This window comes from Scatophagus argus, chromosome 20 (assembly GCF_020382885.2).
Source record: "Scatophagus argus isolate fScaArg1 chromosome 20, fScaArg1.pri, whole genome shotgun sequence".
NCBI lineage: Eukaryota > Metazoa > Chordata > Actinopteri > Scatophagidae > Scatophagus > Scatophagus argus.
Genome location: NC_058512.1, coordinates 1,737,072 through 1,755,722, shown reverse-complemented (window position 1 = coordinate 1,755,722; position 18,651 = coordinate 1,737,072). Strand labels below are relative to the sequence as shown.

General features: G+C 45.0%; 2 protein-coding genes across 2 annotated transcripts; one reads left to right on the top strand and one right to left on the bottom strand.

The window, feature by feature from the left end:
* Window positions 1-106: 106 nt before the first annotated feature.
* On the bottom strand, window positions 107-3,493 carry tmed2 (transmembrane p24 trafficking protein 2). The gene is made up of 4 exons (XM_046374527.1): window positions 3,121-3,493; window positions 2,342-2,534; window positions 1,663-1,770; window positions 107-1,582 (listed from the first exon to the last, which is right to left on the bottom strand). Exons 1-4 carry the CDS (start codon window positions 3,298-3,300, stop codon window positions 1,458-1,460), a joined length of 606 nt encoding a protein of 201 aa, XP_046230483.1. The 5' UTR covers window positions 3,301-3,493; the 3' UTR covers window positions 107-1,457.
* Window positions 3,494-5,371: 1,878 nt separating this feature from the next.
* Window positions 5,372-17,889, top strand: ptpn11a (protein tyrosine phosphatase non-receptor type 11a). Its single transcript, XM_046374494.1, has 16 exons — window positions 5,372-5,785; window positions 6,702-6,824; window positions 8,960-9,154; window positions 10,165-10,357; window positions 11,171-11,290; window positions 11,381-11,494; window positions 11,620-11,716; window positions 11,806-11,885; window positions 12,379-12,537; window positions 12,773-12,904; window positions 13,300-13,454; window positions 13,595-13,662; window positions 13,757-13,908; window positions 13,990-14,108; window positions 14,194-14,299; window positions 14,803-17,889. Exons 1-15 carry the CDS (start codon window positions 5,772-5,774, stop codon window positions 14,261-14,263), a joined length of 1,791 nt encoding a protein of 596 aa, XP_046230450.1. The 5' UTR covers window positions 5,372-5,771; the 3' UTR covers window positions 14,264-14,299; window positions 14,803-17,889.
* The last annotated feature ends 762 nt before the right edge of the window (window positions 17,890-18,651 follow it).

The following is an 18,651-nucleotide window of genomic DNA, read 5'->3' as shown; positions in this document are numbered from 1 at the left end:
TTCCATGAGATTCCTGCAGTTTGGGAACCAGTGAATTTGACGATCTGCAGCCAGTCTTCCCCGAAAAGATACTGTCAGCACCCGTTCAGACACATCCAAGTAATCGTACAGAATATTGGCTTTATTATGAAACCTGGGGCATTTTCCACAGACAACCTTTCTACATTTGTACAGATCCACTGAGCAGACGTTATTGGGATCACAAACTTGAGGAGACCATGCTCAGAGCAGTTTACCCGCCTGAGCTCACCAAAGATTGTTTCTGATACAAAACTGGAGCACATTCAGCGACAGGCAACACTTCAGGTGTTGCAGCTGTGTGTGCCAGATGTGAAGCTACTGCCTTGGATTCACGTTCCTACCTTGTGTGAGGATAGAAAAAAGGTCAAAGATACCCATTTGAAAGGCACCGTCCAAACAGTTGCATGTCGCAGGATATGCTCCAGAAAAACAAACAGTTCAAAATTGTATACAATCATATAATTTAAAATCCCCAACCCCAACAAAATAAGTATAGTAGAAGCAACTAAAGCACACAGCAGTAATTAGGTGTCAGACCCCCCACCCACCCAGCCAACCTCAATCAACATGTAACATGTATTTCAGTATTCCTCTACACTTTGGAGTTGCACCCCAAGTAGTTCAGTTTAAAAATAAACCTCAGCTCCTCGACGTCTTACTGCTAAGGGAAAGTGTTTGGAGATTCAAATCAGCCTGTGGTTACACAGTTTCCCCGCAAAGGGTGCCAACTGAAGCCCGCCGAGGCGCCAATCAACAGACAGAACTAGAAGCTGTACAGTTTCCCTTAGAGACCAGCTGCAGTGCCAGTCCTTCAGGTATTTAAACGTATCCATCAGGAGTGCGATTTGTTGTTAAAGATGTACAGGTAGCTCATATCTGCCAGTAGATCGTCTGACTTGGCTGAGACATAAAACCTCCGACATCCCAGACAAAAAAATCCAATGCTTTTTTTTTTTTTTCTTGTTATGATCATACGAAAAGGGTCCCGTTTATGTCTTAATAAGGGCTACATTCTCCCGTGGAGACGCCACACATGCCTATTGATTTATGTGCATTTCTAAGTCTTTCTTCATCTGTCCACATTTGCTTAAACTTATGAGCTTCACAGTCATTCACACAGACAAAACTGAACTGGCTAGTAACTGATGCTTTCATCAAACAGTATCGGACAAAAAAATATCTGTGAAACATTTTAAAAAAAGAAGAACTAATGAAACCAAATCTATCCCACAATCCTTTGGCCATTCGCTCCAAACAAACACTAATTACAATTTTTAAGAAGGAACCAAAAAGGTGACAGGAGAAAAAAAAAAAACATCTGTGATCCAATCAAATGTAGGCTTTACTCAAAACTGACAGTCTCGTTTGCAGAGTGTAAATAACTGTCTCGGTGTTGGAGAAAACAGCGGAGGACACACAGGGATCATTTAATCGCACTACACCACTCGCCGTACTTCAAAAAATCTCTTCAGGTAGTAAATCTGTCCGAGTGTCATCGCCACCAAGACCAGAGCTTCGAAGAACGACCACAGCACCACTCTGCTGTTTGTGTTGTCGTTGACTGGAAGGGGAAGAAGAGACAGCGTGTGAAATTACGCTCACTTAAAATGACCAACACGCTCTTAACAGTTCAGGACTCACTTGCTCTGTGTATCCTCTCGCGAACCTCCATGTACTCCTGCTCGTGCTTCACAGCCGTCATGGCAACAGCCAGTTCGTTGATCATCTCCTCCAGCTTGTTTTGGTGGGCTGCAACAGACAAAAGTCATCATCAGTAATGGCCGCAACATAACGTGGCGGCTGTGTGCAAAAAAAACAAACAAAACCAGAAAACAAAACAAACATGCACCAGGTGTGCAAGACGTGCATAAGTATCAGTCACAGTTGTGATGCATGTCGCAGGTGATGCCGTCTCATCACCAGAGACATTTAAAGATCCTACATGTTCTCACTGTGCAAATAGTCAAACCATTCACTAATATCACAACCTCTGCACAATATTAGTTTATACTACAGGAAAAACGTTGGTTAGAAAGAACTCTGCAGCGCAACTCAAACTCAAAAGTCTATTTCACAAGGGCCTGCCCTGTGCCCTACCATCCCAGCCGTCACCACCTACAAAGAGGAAAAGAGCACCCAAAGTAAAGTCAAAACAGGACAGGAATAACCACAAACGGAGACACAAGATCAACAACAGCAGAAGACAGAAAGAAAACCTGGAGTGCACCCTGAATGATGCACGAGGGGAAAAAGGCTAAAGTAGGAGTAATCAAATTTCTTAACTTAGATGCATTAACCCACACCAACACTCTTCGTGTACCTTCTGTCTCCATATCCTGGCCTTTTGGAGCCTCTCCAATATCGATCGTGAACATGACGATCTTGGGTGTCATGGTTGACATCTTGTTGCTGAAGCAGAACTTGTAGGTTCCGTCCATGTGTGCTGCCACGGAATATTTCCCACTGGACTCTCTGTCACCTTTATAAATCTGCTTGCCATCCGGCCCTGTTATCTATGGAGAACACAGGGAATACATGTGTGACTTAGGAACGCTGCTGCATGACAGCTGTGACATATGGCAGCAACATCTGTGTACACTAAACACTGTTTTGCACGTTAAACTACATCAACTTATTAACAAATAAACCACTGTAAACCATGGCTAAAATATTAGGTCGTACAATAATTAGTTAATTACATACGTTATTAGATTTAACTTAGATTAGGTCATCGCATCGGCTACACAGGTAGTTAGCATAACTTAGCCGGACACAATGCTAACGCTACACTTCCTGTATCGTTATGATTAATTAAACCACAACTGTCACACATTTGAGAACAGAATATGACAGAGTAATACCTCTGTAATCATTTCATGCACAAAATAAAATGTTTTGCGGCCGAGCCAGTTAGCGAACAGCCAACAACAAGGACAGCAACTAGTTTCACTTGACGCTAAATGTTACGCAGACGGCGCCAGCTACGTTAACGTTAGCACAGGCCTCATGTTCAACAGTCGCAGGTTAGGTTAAAAATAAACATAGTTATTTCCCCACCTTGGGTGAACGGAATATTATTATCTCAATTAAATATTTCACCTCAACATCGATGTCCAGAAATCCGCCTTCGGCAACCTCAAACATGAGGCCCATCTTTGTGCCTGAGTTGACCCGTTCGTAGAAGCATTCCTCGGCATGGGCGTCTATGCTAACGAAGTAGCCGGACGCAGTAGCAGACAGGACGGCCAGCAAGACAACCAGCTCCGACACGGTAAACATGTTTCAGATGTTTCGTAGCGGGAATCACACCAAGTCTGACGATGTGAAAAGCGTCCTCGCTTCAGTATATCCTGAATGAGTGCGGGATGTCCGTTTGAATGAGTGAAGTGTTGCAGGAGAGGAGCCGCATCCAGCCTCAGCTGCTGTGTACAGCTCTCTGACTGCCACGTACAGGCTTAAACGGCAAGCGGCGAGGGCCAAACCTAACAGAGTGCGCAAACGCTGTCAAAATGAGGCCCAGTTTGATTCTGCATTTGATCATGACATCAGCTTCTACTGCCACACAGCGCAGAGGGTCACGCTTTTATTTTGATGTCATCGCTTTGGTTCTACATCCTAAATATTTTATAAAGCCAAGAAAAACGTCAAATGAAACTGCATATCTCAAACATACCCTTACAGAAGATCTTCATGGTTTCTCCAGTGAGGGGGTCATCTGCTTGTGTCTCTTCATGTGTCACTGTAAACTCAATATACCTGGATTTTGGGCTCTTGGCTGGACAATATAAGACATGTGAAGACTTCACCCTGGACTCTGGGCTGCAAAGCCCAATCAGGGAGCCGAATACTCAACACTCAAACCCTGGACTTTGTTGTTGTCAGATTTTTCTCCACAAACTGTGCTCAATGAACACATTTTTTTTTGTACAGTTTATAAAAAAAAACCTAGTGTAAATATTTGTATCTTAATAAGCTATCCTTGTGCTGCTTTGACACTGAGAATTTCAATGCCAGACTAATTAAAGTTTATCTTCTCTTATTTCATTACACATAAAATATTTTAAGTAGAAAAAGTGCCTTCTTCAAAGCGCACTTCTCTATTCTGATTGTGCGTTTCCTGCCGATAGAGGAGAGCTCCCTTTCTTTAAAGCTGATGTTGAGTCAGTTTTTATACAATTTATCCCCCCTGATAGATTGAACTGCCCTCAAAGAACATCTGATAGCCCATCTCGATGATTATGCCCCCACTGAGCCGTCCTGAGGCCATTTTTAGAACACCTGCAGCAGGCGGACATGTGACCGCCTCATCATCACATCTTTGTCCGCGCTGCCCCGTTTCATTAGTGAATCCCCGCACCGTGGCAGCTGTCAGACAGTGACACGCGGGGACACGCTGAAAAGTGCCACAGCGACATGTCACGAGTGCTGAGCGCAGTCTGCAGGTGGCGCCTCCACGAAGCGTGGCCGCCGACCTGACATCTGCAGAAGCCACCAGCAGCAGAGGAGTGAGTCATTTAAAAGACGAGAGGCCGAACAAGTTTAGTGTGTTTGCACTGTTTGATGAGTGCATTAATTATTGTGTCAGCTCATATTTACATCGCTTTGGAAATGAGACAGCTAAATGTAGCAAGACAAATGCAACATTGTGTTTGTCGGGGTCCATGCATGCAAGATATTATTTTTAATATGTTTACACAGATGAGTAAATTTGAAAGCAGACATGTTACCTTAAGCTGCATGACGCTTTTGACTGAACTTGCTTAAGCTTAGGTAGCTTTCTATCTAACAGCTACAGATCTCATGCCAAACATGTCTGCACTTCTTGCAAGCCGGCCAGTTTGCTGCGATGTGGTTAAAGTTAAAAATACAACAATCTGCATGAGTGTGAAACGTGTTGGTAAGACGCGTCTTTCAGTACAAGTCATCCTAGTCACACCCTAATAGTTAAATACTTTATGACCTGCGCTGGAGGTTAAAGTCAGACTCAGAATTAATATGTAACTTAAAATATGATTACTTACTTTCTTTTTTTTAATTAATTCTGGTTCCTTCAGAATCATATCCTGATTGATCAAATTTTGTGTTATTATTAGTAATATCATTGATTGATCTATGTTTAAACACAGAATATAATAGCTCTAAATAATACATTCTTGGGTTACCTCCTGCTCTACTTTTTGTGGTGATAGGACTCTGATCACGTGACACGTGCGGTCTCTGCGGTGGATTCCGGAATGTTTCGGTTTGACGCTGCTGCGCTGATGCCGCGCGGCGGACCGTTCGCCAAGCGTCAACGAACTCTCCGGAGACCCTCCGCGCCGCTTCCCACTTGTGTCGCTGGAATCGTAAAATAAGCCAGCAGTGAGCATGCGCGAAGTGAAAGTGTTAGGACTCCTTATGTCACACTGTTTGCCGGACGGGCCGAGCTGTGTGGCTTTACTCAAAAAAGGCGAAGCGGCAGAGAGGAACGGCCGCTCACGGTGAAAAAATCCGCGCACCCTCTATTTTGTCGCATGTTTGGTGACGTCCAATAATCGACTGGCTTTGAAGTCTCCGGGCCGAGGCCTAGAGACTTTTTGTAACCCACGCTCTTAAAATTTCGTTTCGATGCCGAGATTTTGGTGCCCGTTTTGACCGGGTGTGAACCGATGAAGCGCTTTACTCTGTGACTGAGGCAGAAACGGTCGGAAACGTTAGCCAGCTAATTTTAGCTACTGCTAACTGCCAGCGAGGAAGTGAGGAACGAAAAAATGACATCTCGGAGGTAAGGGGGGGGATGTCTGGAAAACAATGTCTGCTGATTATGTTAGCTGAGCTAGCTAACTTTAACCAGACTCAGCTGTTTGGGTGTTGCTATGTCCGTAAACAAGCTCTGAGAGTGCCGACGTTTCTGGAAAAAAAAACTGATGGCAGTGCAGGAGCTAGCTAAGGACCGCTTCATTTAGCATACACCGGCAAGTTAACGTTACAGCCCGGTCAGAAAATGTTTAGGTTAGTCAACGCCGAGCACCACTGCCATCAAACCTGCAAGTCAGATAACAGTATAGATGTGAGAAGGAAGAAGTTACATGGAGACTGCTGCTCGGAGGCACAGAGTGGCCGTGTTTGGTTAAGAAAGAACAAACATAAGTGAATAGTTTCTATAGTAAGTTGAAGACCGCAAAAGTCCCTCAGTGCCCTGAAGACTTAACGTTGTCTTCACATGCATGCAGTGTGAGGACAGTTAGGACAAAGACAGAGCAGACGCTGGTTGAATGTCCCAGTGGATGAAGGCTTGGATCATGTCTGAATGGCGCACGGACACGAGCCAAACTCACAGACAGGAAAAAGAGAAAAGTCCCCAAAAAGGTCCAACTCAAAGCCGTCTCACTACCTCAAAAGAAGGACAAAGTGAGAGGGTTAGCACATGTAGTGTGTTTTGTAGTTTATTATGTGTAATGTACAGGTCTGTATGTGTCCTGGCTTTTAAGACTGCAGGACAAATGTCCCTTGGGCACAATAAAGCTGAATGGTGTAGTTATAACATCTGTCAAAGGAAAGAGCAGTAGACGTGCCACGCACACACGCCTCTTTTGCTGGATTGTCAGGGTTTTTGAAGATGCAGAAACACAAAGGTGTCAAATTAAGTGCAGAGCACTTTATAGGTTTTGGACGCTGAGGCCGTTTCTCTCCTCTTTCAGGTGGTTTCACCCCAACATCACAGGTGTGGAGGCCGAAAACCTCCTGCTGACTCGAGGAGTGGATGGCAGCTTTTTAGCCAGACCCAGTAAGAGTAATCCAGGAGACTTCACCCTCTCAGTACGGTAAGTGCAGTACAGCAGTACACTGCGATACTGTGTCAACAACCTTCCTGAGAACGCTGGCTTCGTGTGTACATCGACGTTATTTTTAAAATACTCTTGTAGTCGTGACTTCAGTAGGTGTTATTTCCTGGTCTTTATTGTAACCAGCGTCTGTTTTGAGTTTATTTCAGTGTTTTTTTTAAATCTGAGCTTTTTAGGAATGGTTAAAGATTATAAACTGTACGGGGTTGTAAAGGTGTGATTTGTGATCCAAATGTAAACAGAAGCCTTTCAAAACAGGCTCTGAGTCTTCTCACGCTGTTTGCTTCCATCAATAACACATGTAAACATTGCAGTGAAAATGGCTGATATGTCGTTATGATAAGCTGAAGACCAGACACATTGAATGTTCCGTCCTTAACTTCATTATTGCTATTCAGACTGCCAGCAGCACAGACTGTACACTAACACCCAGCAACCAGATGAAAAGCGTCAGCGGAGAAAGGCGGCAGAGAACGCTCTGACTTCCCTTTCTTTGAACGTCATACACTTTGCTTGAAGGAGACCAGTCTGTCGGCTAGTTGACTTAATGCTGCTCAAATCAATTCTTTTATAATAACAGTGGATCGAATTACTGTGTAATTGAAAAGGGGTCTCTGCTGGTAGTGACGGCTCCTGGCTCTGCTGTGTTAGATCTTTGTTTCCCAGCTCGAGACTCTCAGCAGCACGAAACTGGTTTGAGTGAAAAAGTGCAGACAAACTCATCACAAACTAACAGTCAGACATGGTTAGCGACTAGCAGCTGAGCTTAAGAGCCAATGTTTCACTCAGGAGTTGGTGGAGATCAAACCAGCGGTGAAACGAGGTTAGCGTCTCAGTGAAATGAGTGATGATGTTTGTGTGTGTCTGCTGGATGTGTGAACAGACGACTGTTAAGGTGCTGATAGGATGAGCTGGTGTTGTGTCTTTAGCTTGTTCTGCTGTCTGCACCGGTCCTTAAAATGTGATGTAATATCACGTTATTAACGATATAATAAACAGTCTCCACGCTGAATTCTGCTCCATCTGAACTGTGTTGAGTGATGGTGGGAAACCAGCATTGTGCAAAGAAGGAAGACCAAACTTCTACTAATAAAAAAACCCCAAAAAAGACAGTTTGTGGTTTTTATCTCGGAGCCTGTCGAGTCATAAATTTCTCAGATGAAGTATCATTAACTCCATTTTGCTGATGAAGCCGATGTTATTTTTGTAACCGTTTCATGTTTTAGCTGAACAGCCTCTCATCTCGCTCCGTATTTACTTCCTATGGAAACAAATCAAGTCGCGCTGCTCTTGCGGAGACGTTTCCACAGGGAGTCTGGTCTCCGCTGGTTCAAACCAGCACGTCTGACTCTTTCTGCGCTCATTCTGCCAGACTTAACTGTAAGTCATCCAAAGTTACATGCTGCCGAGCTTCAGATCTGCCACAAGTTCTCCTTTTCTATTTTCTGATATAATGGCGGTCACCTTCAGTGACTCAACGCAGCTTCTGTCGTCGAGTTGCTTTGTGTCACAAAAACATGTTCCTTGCAGTTTTGCCGGCGTTGAATCTCGGCGTCATCACGCTGCCTTTTGAGTATTTATCAGTTTTTGGTCCCTCACCTCTCACAAACAATGAGGATGGTAACGTGTTTGTTAGTGGTGCATGTGGCTCAGCGTTGAACTGTTTGTCACTTTGCTCATTTTAATTATAATACATGAACTCTGCATCAGAAGAGCTGCAGGACACAAATTAGTATTGATCCAATTAGAGCTGCAGCTGAACATTATCTTCATTACCGATTAATCTTCTGATGAAGTGAAAAGTGTCGCCTGCTCGACCAGCAGTCCAGAACCCAGAGACGTTCTGTTTAGCCTCCAAAGATACGGAACAGCAGCAAATGCTCACATTTAAGATGCTGGAACTTTGTGATGTTTGGCTTTTTTGCTTGAAAGCATTGAAGTTGTAGCAGATAATTTCAATCAGCTAATCATTTTCTGTCAAAAATCCGAGGTTACGTAGTGGTTTGAGTTTTACTGATTACCAGGAAATCTTTGAAGGAACATGAACTTCCTGCCAGAGCCTGTTCTTGCTCTTCAGGGCAACATTTCTCTAAATGTTTGTGCTTTGTCTGCAGGCGAAATGGAGCCGTCACCCACATTAAGATCCAGAACACGGGCGACTACTACGACCTTTACGGCGGGGAGAAGTTTGCCACGCTGGCCGAGCTGGTGCAGTATTACATGGAGCATCACGGGCAGCTGAAGGAGAAAAACGGAGACGTTATTGAGCTCAAGTATCCACTCAACTGTGCAGACCCCACCTCAGAGAGGCGAGTGGTGACGTCACCTTATTCTGCTGGAACTTCCATATGTTCTGTTTGATGTATTGTGGATTACAAAGGTTTCAGGTGTGTAATGAGCAGAGAAGTTGCTGTCAGCCTAACTGATAAATCAGTATCCACAAGGATTTGGGATTTTGTTGAAGGTTGAAAACTCTTCTTTAAGTTTCCCTGCTTAACCTAATATGTCACACATCCATTACATAGACTTATTGTGAAAATGCAGTGACTGAGTGGTGGTTATAGACCCAAAGTGTTTATCCACAGTTTCTTTTATTTATCCTTTCACTTTTCCTTCAATTGCTCAGTCATCAAAGGCAAATATTAGCAGTAAAAATCTATCCTTCCACATGTTATAACTCTCACAAGTAAAATCAGGGTTAAATTAAATAATAACCCTTTTGTGAAATGTACATTTGGTTTGTTAAGCTTTAGGAAGAGCGAGCTGTGATGCCACATAAGCTCTGTTTCCATCGGCGTGTTTTAATGCACGTTTTGAAGTATCGCATTAGAGAAGCTCGATGGAAACATCAGAAGCTGCAAACATTTTCTCAGTTTGCCGCAGAAGTTCCTCTGAGCAAAGGCTCTCCAGCCACCCGAGACATCTCAAGACCCACAACAGAAGGAGGAATCCAAGCCACAACAAAGCTCAGACAGAACCAACCGAAACGCGAGCTGTAGCGCTGTGTTAACAAAGCTGGCGGACCACACCACCAACTCACTCACCGAAACAGTTGGTGGTTTACCACTTCCTCTCTACTGTCATGCTGGATCCTCACCTACTGAACCAAACACCTGCCTCGTCATCTTGAGGCACACAAGTCTCAAACCAGCTGCACAAGAGCAGGCAAAGCAGTTCATTTTACACGTTTAGCCGTAGAATATTTAAGATTCCAAAGCCAAAGAGCGAATCGTCAAGTGCAGTGTTTACGTCACCACAGGAATCGTGATGTGACGTATTCGTCAGCCAGTCGAAACACGTCTGTGTCCTCTTCCTCCAGGTGGTTCCATGGACACCTGTCGGGCAGGGAGGCTGAGAAGCTGCTGACGGAGAAAGGCAAGAACGGCAGCTTCCTGGTGAGGGAGAGCCAGAGCCATCCGGGGGATTTCGTCCTGTCTGTCCGCACGGGAGACGACAAGACGGACAGCAGCGACAGCAAACCCAAAGTCACTCACGTCATGATCCGCTGCCAGGTGAGCACGCTGCTCTTCACCTCCGTGCCTTCACACATGCGAGTATTTATGTGTGAGTGTGTGCAGCCGCTAATCCTGCTGCACAGGACAGATTCAGGTGATTCCGCTTCTCTAGTTTGCAACCGGAGGCCTGCTGATTTCTTTACATTTTTAGAGTACAAATTCAGGGTCTCAGTGTGTACTTAAACCGTGGCCTGTGTAGTCCTGCAGTGCCTCATACTCACCGCTGGGTGGCGACTGTAGCACACAAGCTGCAGGTGGCCTACACGGCCTCTCTGTACTCGCTCTGTAAGCCGCCGCCACATAAGACGAACGTCAAAGGTTAGAGTGATGGAATGTAACAACGTACAATTTACTCAAGAACTACAGGGCATATTTGAGTACAGATTTGAGGTACTTGTGCTTCACTTGAATATTTTCCTTTTCTTTTAACTCACTACAAATATTGTTTATATATATCTATATTGTATCCTAACATATATTACCCCAATTTGAGCAATTCTTCAATTTCTTCTCCCAATGTGATTACTTGTTACTTTTAAAGCAGTGAGTGTTTTGTCGTCCTTTTTTTAAAACAAAAGCAGAACCTGTGAGTTGCTGCACCGTGTGTTGCAGGTCATCAAGTTCCTGTAGTGGAACAGTCCTGAAACTGCTGAACATTTAACTCTCAGTCCAGCCTGTCCTCACGCACACGCACACACACACACAGGCGCACGTGGATTCGTCTGGTGTCCTGTGAACCTGATTTCTCACCTGGTTTCTTGTTCACCTGAACATTTTGACTGTGTTGTACTCACGTGTGTTGTTCTTCAGCATGACCTGAAGTTCGACGTGGGTGGAGGCGAGAAGTTTGACTCCCTCACCGACTTGGTGGAGCACTACAAAAAGAACCCCATGGTGGAGACTCTGGGCACCGTGCTGCAGCTCAAACAGGTACCCCCAGTGTCAAGTCCTCATCCTCTCTGTGAGCGAAGGCAGCATTCAGCTTCTCATTTCTGTGCCGACTCCTGTTCTCCTCCACAGCCCCTCAACACTACTCGTATTAACGCCGCAGAGATCGAAAGTCGGGTTCGAGAGCTGAGCAAACTAGCGGAGGCCACAGATAAGGTCAAACAGGGCTTCTGGGAAGAGTTTGAGGTGAGTCGTTGTGTCGTGTCTCTCTGCAGCTCACCCGTCCCGGTTTGTGAATTCTTAACAGAAAAGCGTGGCTGGTTGTGTCGCAGCACGTTGACATTTGACTTTCCTCTCTTTCTGTCATCCAGACGTTGCAGCAGCAGGAGTGCAAGCTGCTCTACAGCCGCAAAGAGGGCCAGAGGGCAGAGAACAAAAACAAGAACAGATACAAGAACATTCTGCCTTGTGAGAAACTCCTTCGCTGTATCGGCCGTTCAGTTGAGCAGCGCAGCCTTCACCCGAGGGGGTTTAACTGTTTGTGTTTGTGTTTGCAGTCGACCACACTCGCGTGGTGCTGAACGACAGGGACCCAAATGAGCCAGGCTCCGACTACATCAACGCCAATATCATCATGGTACTGTCTGACATTTTGTGGCCATCTTTAGATATTTTTTTTTAAGAGTGAAGAATTGTTAAGTTTCAGCATAATCCCTGGTTTGAGGAAAAGAACGTAATAAACACTTGTTCTCAGGATTGGGTGGTTAAAGTAGTTTCAGCTGTATAAAATATTAATTTTTCTTTTCCCAGAAATCAGTTGTTCTTTGCTGCTCCTTAAAACAGCGAGTTGCTCTGCGCTGCCGCTGGAAACAGCTGTTTTAGAGCAGCAAAGAAGAATCGATTTCCGATAGTTTAACATCAGCCAGAGCTGGCAAAATGTCAGCAGTTCGGCAACATTTTTCACTGGAGAATCCCACCAGTGAAACGAGTCAGGCAGCAGTGATGCCAGTCACATGCATGTGGTTTTAAATCAGGTATCAAGGAGGGAAAAGTGGCATCAAAGCGTTAGGGTTCAGTTCGTGCTCTTGTTTTGACTGTGTGTGTGTGTGTGTGTGTGTGTGCACGTGCAGCCCGAGCTGGACTCGAAGAGTAACAGCGCCAAGCTGAAGAAGAGCTACATCGCCACTCAGGGCTGTCTGCAGAACACCATCAGTGACTTCTGGAGGATGGTGTTCCAGGAGAACTCTCGAGTCATCGTGATGACCACCAAAGAGGTGGAGAGAGGGAAGGTGAGCAAGCAAATCACAGGCCGAGCTTGATGTCAGTCCAGCAGTTAGCAGTGTCCAGTTCAGCTACACCACCGATAATCAGGTTTTGGTGTCAGTCACTCAGTCCATCAGTCAAATCCAAACTACTTGGGCCCCCACTATTATTATCATTATTTATTATCAGTTGATTATTCCCCCTGTGTATAAAATAATCAACTGTCACCGACGTCTAATTGGTGTTCCTGTGTCTCAACAGAGTAAGTGTGTGAAGTACTGGCCAGACATGTCGGCTCTGAAGGAATACGGCGCGATGCGAGTCCGCAACGTCAGAGAGACGTCTGCACACGACTACATCTTAAGAGAGCTCAAACTGTCTAAAGTTGGACAGGTAAGGTCTGTGTGTGAGTGTGTGTGTGTGTGTGTTGGCACATAGAAGAATCAAGTGGAAGCTCATGGCCGTTACTGTAATATAAATGTGTTCAGAACTTTGGATTTAAATTGGGGACATCCAGTTCTAGAGACAGCAGATGCTCAGATGCTGTAGTGGGCGCTCTAAGTGTCCGTTTACATTAACGAGTCATTGTTAACATCGACCTCCTCAGTTTGAACAGGTGGGTTTGTGACCATCACCTTGCTGGTTTTGCTCTTTTCACTGGATTTGTTGACGATTGACAGTTGAAGACTCAGAGTATCTCCAGCTTCATCCTGTGATATTCCTGTAATGAACAGGTACAGAAGCTCTCTTGTGAGTCGCTGTGTGCTGAAGGTTGTCGGTGTTTTCAGGGTAACACAGAACGTACGGTGTGGCAGTACCACTTCAGGGCCTGGCCGGATCACGGCGTCCCCACTGACCCCGGCGGTGTGCTCGACTTCTTAGAGGAGGTCAAGCTGAAGCAGGAGAGCATAGGGGACGCTGGCCCTATCGCGGTACACTGCAGGTACACACACACACACACACACACACACACACACACACACACACACAAGTCCAGCACTGGAACAAACGAGACAGAAGACCTCTGCGACAGACGCCAGGAATCGGGTTAACTTTGTTAACATGAAGTCTCATGTGCTTCAGTGCAGGGATCGGCCGGACGGGAACGTTTATAGTGATTGACATCCTGATAGATGTGATCAGAGAAAAAGGTGAGCCTGCGCGGCCTCATGTACTCTGACAGCTCTGCTGTAAAGCTGCTGAAGCCACGCGGCGTCAGTGTAAAATATGGTTTTCGTGCTGCAGGGGTGGACTGCGACATCGACGTGCCAAAGACCATCCAGATGGTTCGATCTCAGCGCTCTGGGATGGTGCAGACGGAGGCGCAGTACAGATTCATCTACATGGCTGTGCAGCACTACATAGAAACGCTGCAGAGACGCATCGAGGAGGAGCAGGTGTGCAGCGGCGGACGTTTCATCACGTCGCCTTTGTTTCCCGCTCCCTCCTCTAACCATCGTCTGCTTTCACCTCCACAGAAAAGTAAGATTAAAGGGCGCGAGTACACCAACATTAAGTACTCTTTGTCTGACCTGACGGGAGGAGACCAGAGCCCTTTGCCTCCTTGCACTCCGGTCCCCACCCCCACCTGCACAGAGTGAGTAACGCTTTTTGCATCCTTGTCAACAGAGTTTTTATGGGGAGTTTCTCATGAAAGTGTGTGTGTGTGTGTGTGTTGGCAGGATGAGGGACGACAGCTCCAGAGTGTATGAGAACGTGGGTCTGATGCAGCAGCAGAAGAGCTACAGATGAGATTCACCTTTGACCCCAGTGCTCCATCAGTTCCAGGTAAACAGCCGCTTGTTGAGGATGAGGATGAGGATGATCACGTGACTCTGCACTGTCCCTCACTCCTGATTGGATGCGAGTGTATGAGAAAATGAGACGACTTCTCACCTGATTTATGACCTCAGTAAACAGTTTCCTGTTGACTTTGTGGCCTCGGTCGCTCCATCCGTACAGGAAGTGTGAGATTTCACCGACAGCAGCTTAACTCCACCCAAACGGCAGCGGGTGGTGATTAAAGCTGACTGCACAATGTGAAGAAGTCCTTCTGTCTGACAAAGTTGTTGTTGGAATCACTGCTGAAAGTTTATGAACAGGCGGAGGAAGTGTTGAGTTTACATGAACAGCAAAATAAAAGCGCAGACAAGAAAAATGAGGATGCATCTGAGTAAAAATTAAGAATAATTAGGAATGAGGTCCAGTCTGGCTTTGAGAAGCGCTCTGAGGCTTTACAGGAATTCACGTCACATTTCTGTTTTGTTTTTTTATCTTTCTGTGTCCTTCAGGATCTCGATACCTGACACTTCTTTCGCCAGCCACACCTTGACGCCTGAGACTTGACCACATCAACATGGAACAATGGAAACACACACACACACGCACGCACGCACACACACACACACAAAACAAAAAGCATGAGAGAGACCAGACACCAGATGTTCTCGCTCATCTTTAGACCAACATTCGCCCTCGAGTTGAATTCTAAACCACTGTGATCATCAGAAGAGCCTTTGCGAAGCCTAACGTACTAAACCACAGCTTGGGTTTAGTCTTTGTAAATTTTCGCCACAACAAGGGCTTCAAACAGCGAGCGAGCGAGCGAGCGCTCTGCTCAGACGGGAAGACCGAGCGAAGACCTTTGCTCATCTCTCTTTGTTTTTCGATGTGTTTTTTTTTTCTTTTTCGTTTGTTTGTTTTTTTTAAATTAACTAAAGCAGGATTATGTAGATCGTTTGTAGACAGACGTGAGGAGTTTTCTGAAGGCCTGTGCCAAAAGATTTTTACCCACAATTCTCAGCCAATTAAAAGTCTCTAATCGGCCCGTTGGGCCTGTAAAGCAGAGGGAGACGAGACCTTATTTGTGGACAAAAGTGGGGCAGAAATTTTCCGTCTAGTTTTCAATGTCTTCGTAGAGACTAATGTGTCTGAATGAAGAACTGTCAGCCTGTAATAACACCACATTTACTGTTGATTTGTAATCCACTAAACATGAATTCCTTTTTTCTTTCTTTTGGGCCTCGAAGAGAAACTTCGGTCGAGGCCGCTGGGAGTGTGAATTAACTTTCCTGTTGGGTTTAACTGCTTCTGTTGGGACGCACGGCGTCTGTCGGTTAACCATTCCTGAGCTCAAGCCGAAAGCCCTTATCGCTGCACTTTGACTCTGCAGCGCGACAGCCACAGTCAAGCCTTCGTTCGCCTGGTGGATTTAGAACTGATCTGATCCGGGGGGGTTTAGAGAGGGGAGTTTCTGTGGAGGAGGAGGAGGAGAAGCACATGTTTGATTTTCACTCCTCCTCCTCCTCCTCCTCCTCCTCCTTCATGCCTGCACTCCTGTGTCAGAGTCAGTGTGACGACATTACAGTTTCAGGGGAGTCTGTTGTGTATCTCAGCTGCAGGCGTCGCCTCAGACGCACGGCTGCCAAAAAACTTTGTTTTTTAAGTTGTTTTTTTTAAAGTGCATATTACTTTTTTCATTCTTTCTCTCTCTTTTTTTAAGACAAATGCCTTTTGTGTACCATTGCCTATTTTGAGCACCACATGTACTTAATTTTAAGAGTCACTGTTTTAAGAAGCAATCACACGTCACGCAGCCTTGGCACTATCGATAGCCACTGTTGGTGGTTGTAGAGTGTTGGTCCTGTGATAGTCAGCTGGATTCAGTAGTTTACACATTCACATGCACGCACACACACGCACACGCCAGTATACAGGCTTCTATAGGAGAATATTTTCTTTGTGTTTCTGTTAATCAAAGTAAACCATTTAAAGGAACGGTTCAACATTTTGGGACATTCATACATTAACTTTCATGCAAAAGGTTAGACGAGAAGATCGATACCACGCTCGTATCTGTACGGTAAACATAAAGCCAGCAGCTGATTAGCTTAGCTTAGCATGAAGACTGGAAAGGAAGAAGCAGCGAGCCTGGCCTGTCTCCAGGAAGTCACTGCTCCCAGCCAAGAAATGGTTCCAGCGACTTCTGGACGCCAACCGTGACTTCATGTTTCTACATTTGGAACAAAAGATGATTCCACTGGCATGTCTCTGTGCCAGATATGAAGCTAAATGCCAGCTGCTGATTAGCTTAGCTTGAAGACTTGAAACGGGTAGGAACTGCTAGCTTGGCTCTGTGCAAACTAGCAAAATCTGCCTGCTGACAAAGTTGTGCTCAGACAAAGCTAGCTCTTTCCCTTTGCTTCCAGTGTTTATGCTAAGCTAAGATGATCACCTCTTAGCCCTAGCTTCATATTTGTTGGACAGACATGAGAGTAAAACTCTGCAGGAAAGCAAAAAAAAAAGATCTCCCTGAATGTCTGACGGCTCCTTCACCGTCATCTTCACAATCAGCTGCAGTACTTGGGGAAGTGCAGCGTTTCGCGTCAGTGTACGACACCCGTTTCAAGCACGTGGCCTAAAGTGTTCTCCTTCGTCACGCCTTCTTGCTTGCCATCACTGCGCCTTGAGAAACTGCAGCCTCACAATCTGGAGAAAAGGCGGAAACGCAGGACGGTTCTCGACATCCACTGATTGAAGCAGCTTCTTTCTGTAATGTTAGAAATCATGAAGTCGGTGTTTTCTTTTTTGTTTTGTTTTGTTTGTTTGTTTGTTTGTTTTTCGGGGGGGCTGCTTCCTGCCACCGGTGGACTCTGCTAACACCTGACTGCTGCTTCACAGCAAGTGTTCTTCTCCTCCCGAGCGAACTCTCGAGTCGTGAGATCTCCTGTACTGTGGTGTACTGTATGCAGTTTTACCAGATGAGTTTGTACTTTGTGTAGTTGTGTTTTGTCCCCTGTGTGTGTGTGTGTGTGTGTGTGTTGAGAGTGCGGCTGCATTAGGTTGCTTGGATCATTTCTTTTTTTTTGTTTGTTTTTTTGTTTTCTTTCCAGATGATAAAACTGCTTTTCATTTATCATGTAAGCAATTTAGATGCATAGATGTGCCTTCTATGCATATGCCTCTGTGTATGTGACAGCTGTTCAAAACAAAACAAAACAAAACAAAACAAAACAGTGCTCTTTAGTTCCACCGCCATTCAAGAACCTGTAACACGTGTAAATGTGAATTACTTCATCTTGAACAAAAAAAAAAAACAAAACAAAAGAAAGGAAAAACGGTGATCGCAATGCAAACAAACTATATTTTTTAACATGTATATTGTACATGAGTACCCGGTAGAGGAGAATGTACTTACTAAAACATATCTACTTGCCAATAAGATATACTGTATGTATATTCCTCCAGCTTTCTCCCTGTGACACAGCAGGGAGGGACCTCTCACAAAGCTTAAGAGGTTTATCGTATGTCTTTGAAATGCAGTTAACCATGTTAACTTCCTCAGTAACAATAAATGGCAGACTCATGCCACATTCAGACTGCCTGCCTGTGTGTGTGTGTGTGTGTGTGTGTGTGTGTGTGTGTGTGTGTGTGTGGGGTTCGGCTGCCATCCCAACAGGCTGGTTCTGTTTCAGTTCAAAGGTGCAACCACAGCGAACACGTTTGATTCAGCAGGAGAGCATTTTGGTGACCGTTTGCTTTATTTGAAAGATTTGAAATGTTTGCTGTCAGTGAAATGTGGTGTGAGAGACGTTTCAGAGCAGGCGGGTTCAGCGACGACAAACTGATGCATCCTACAAGGAAGGAAACTTCATTTGTTTTGTATTTAGTGCAGAATTTTCAAGAAGACACGAATGATTTTGAATTTGCCGTTGAACATTTGGAAAGTACTTTTAAGTTTCTCCTCACTGAACAAATTTCAAAATTTTATGCTTTTTTTTAAGTAAAATGCTGTTTTACTGAATACTGTTGAGGCAACAGCCAAAATGGATGTTTTTATAATTTGGGTGAACTGACCCTTTAACGAGGTAAAAGAAAACCTTTTATTTGCTCTAACATTTAAACATCCCTTCTTTGTAATTTGGTTATGTTGGGCTTTTTTAGTTTGCTTTTATACCATAATTGCATTAAAGCTCATCTGGGGACCTTTTAAGCCCTGAACAGGGATCAGTTTTAGCTCATCCTAATCCGGTTTTCCTCGTGGGGACAAGGTGCATCGAAGCTGACAGGAGTTCAGTGCTTAATGAGGATAACGAGATTTAGCAAGAAGAGAGAGAGAAGAAGAGAAAGGCCAACGCTGA

Bases quoted from the DNA above. Each gene is read 5' to 3' on its own strand.
- tmed2 (XM_046374527.1), bottom strand. From the start codon at position 3,300: ATGTTTACCGTGTCGGAGCTGGTTGTCTTGCTGGCCGTCCTGTCTGCT. The intron at 2,535-3,120 runs GTGAAATATTTA...TGTTCTCCATAG, and splicing joins TTCTGGACATCGATGTTGAG to ATAACAGGGCCGGATGGCAA. The intron at 1,583-1,662 runs GTGAGTCCTGAA...TTCCCCTTCCAG, and splicing joins CGAGAGGATACACAGAGCAA to TCAACGACAACACAAACAGC.
- ptpn11a (XM_046374494.1), top strand. The intron at 9,155-10,164 runs GCGAGTGGTGAC...CTCTTCCTCCAG, and splicing joins GCAGACCCCACCTCAGAGAG to GTGGTTCCATGGACACCTGT. The intron at 13,663-13,756 runs GTGAGCCTGCGC...TTCGTGCTGCAG, and splicing joins AGATGTGATCAGAGAAAAAG to GGGTGGACTGCGACATCGAC.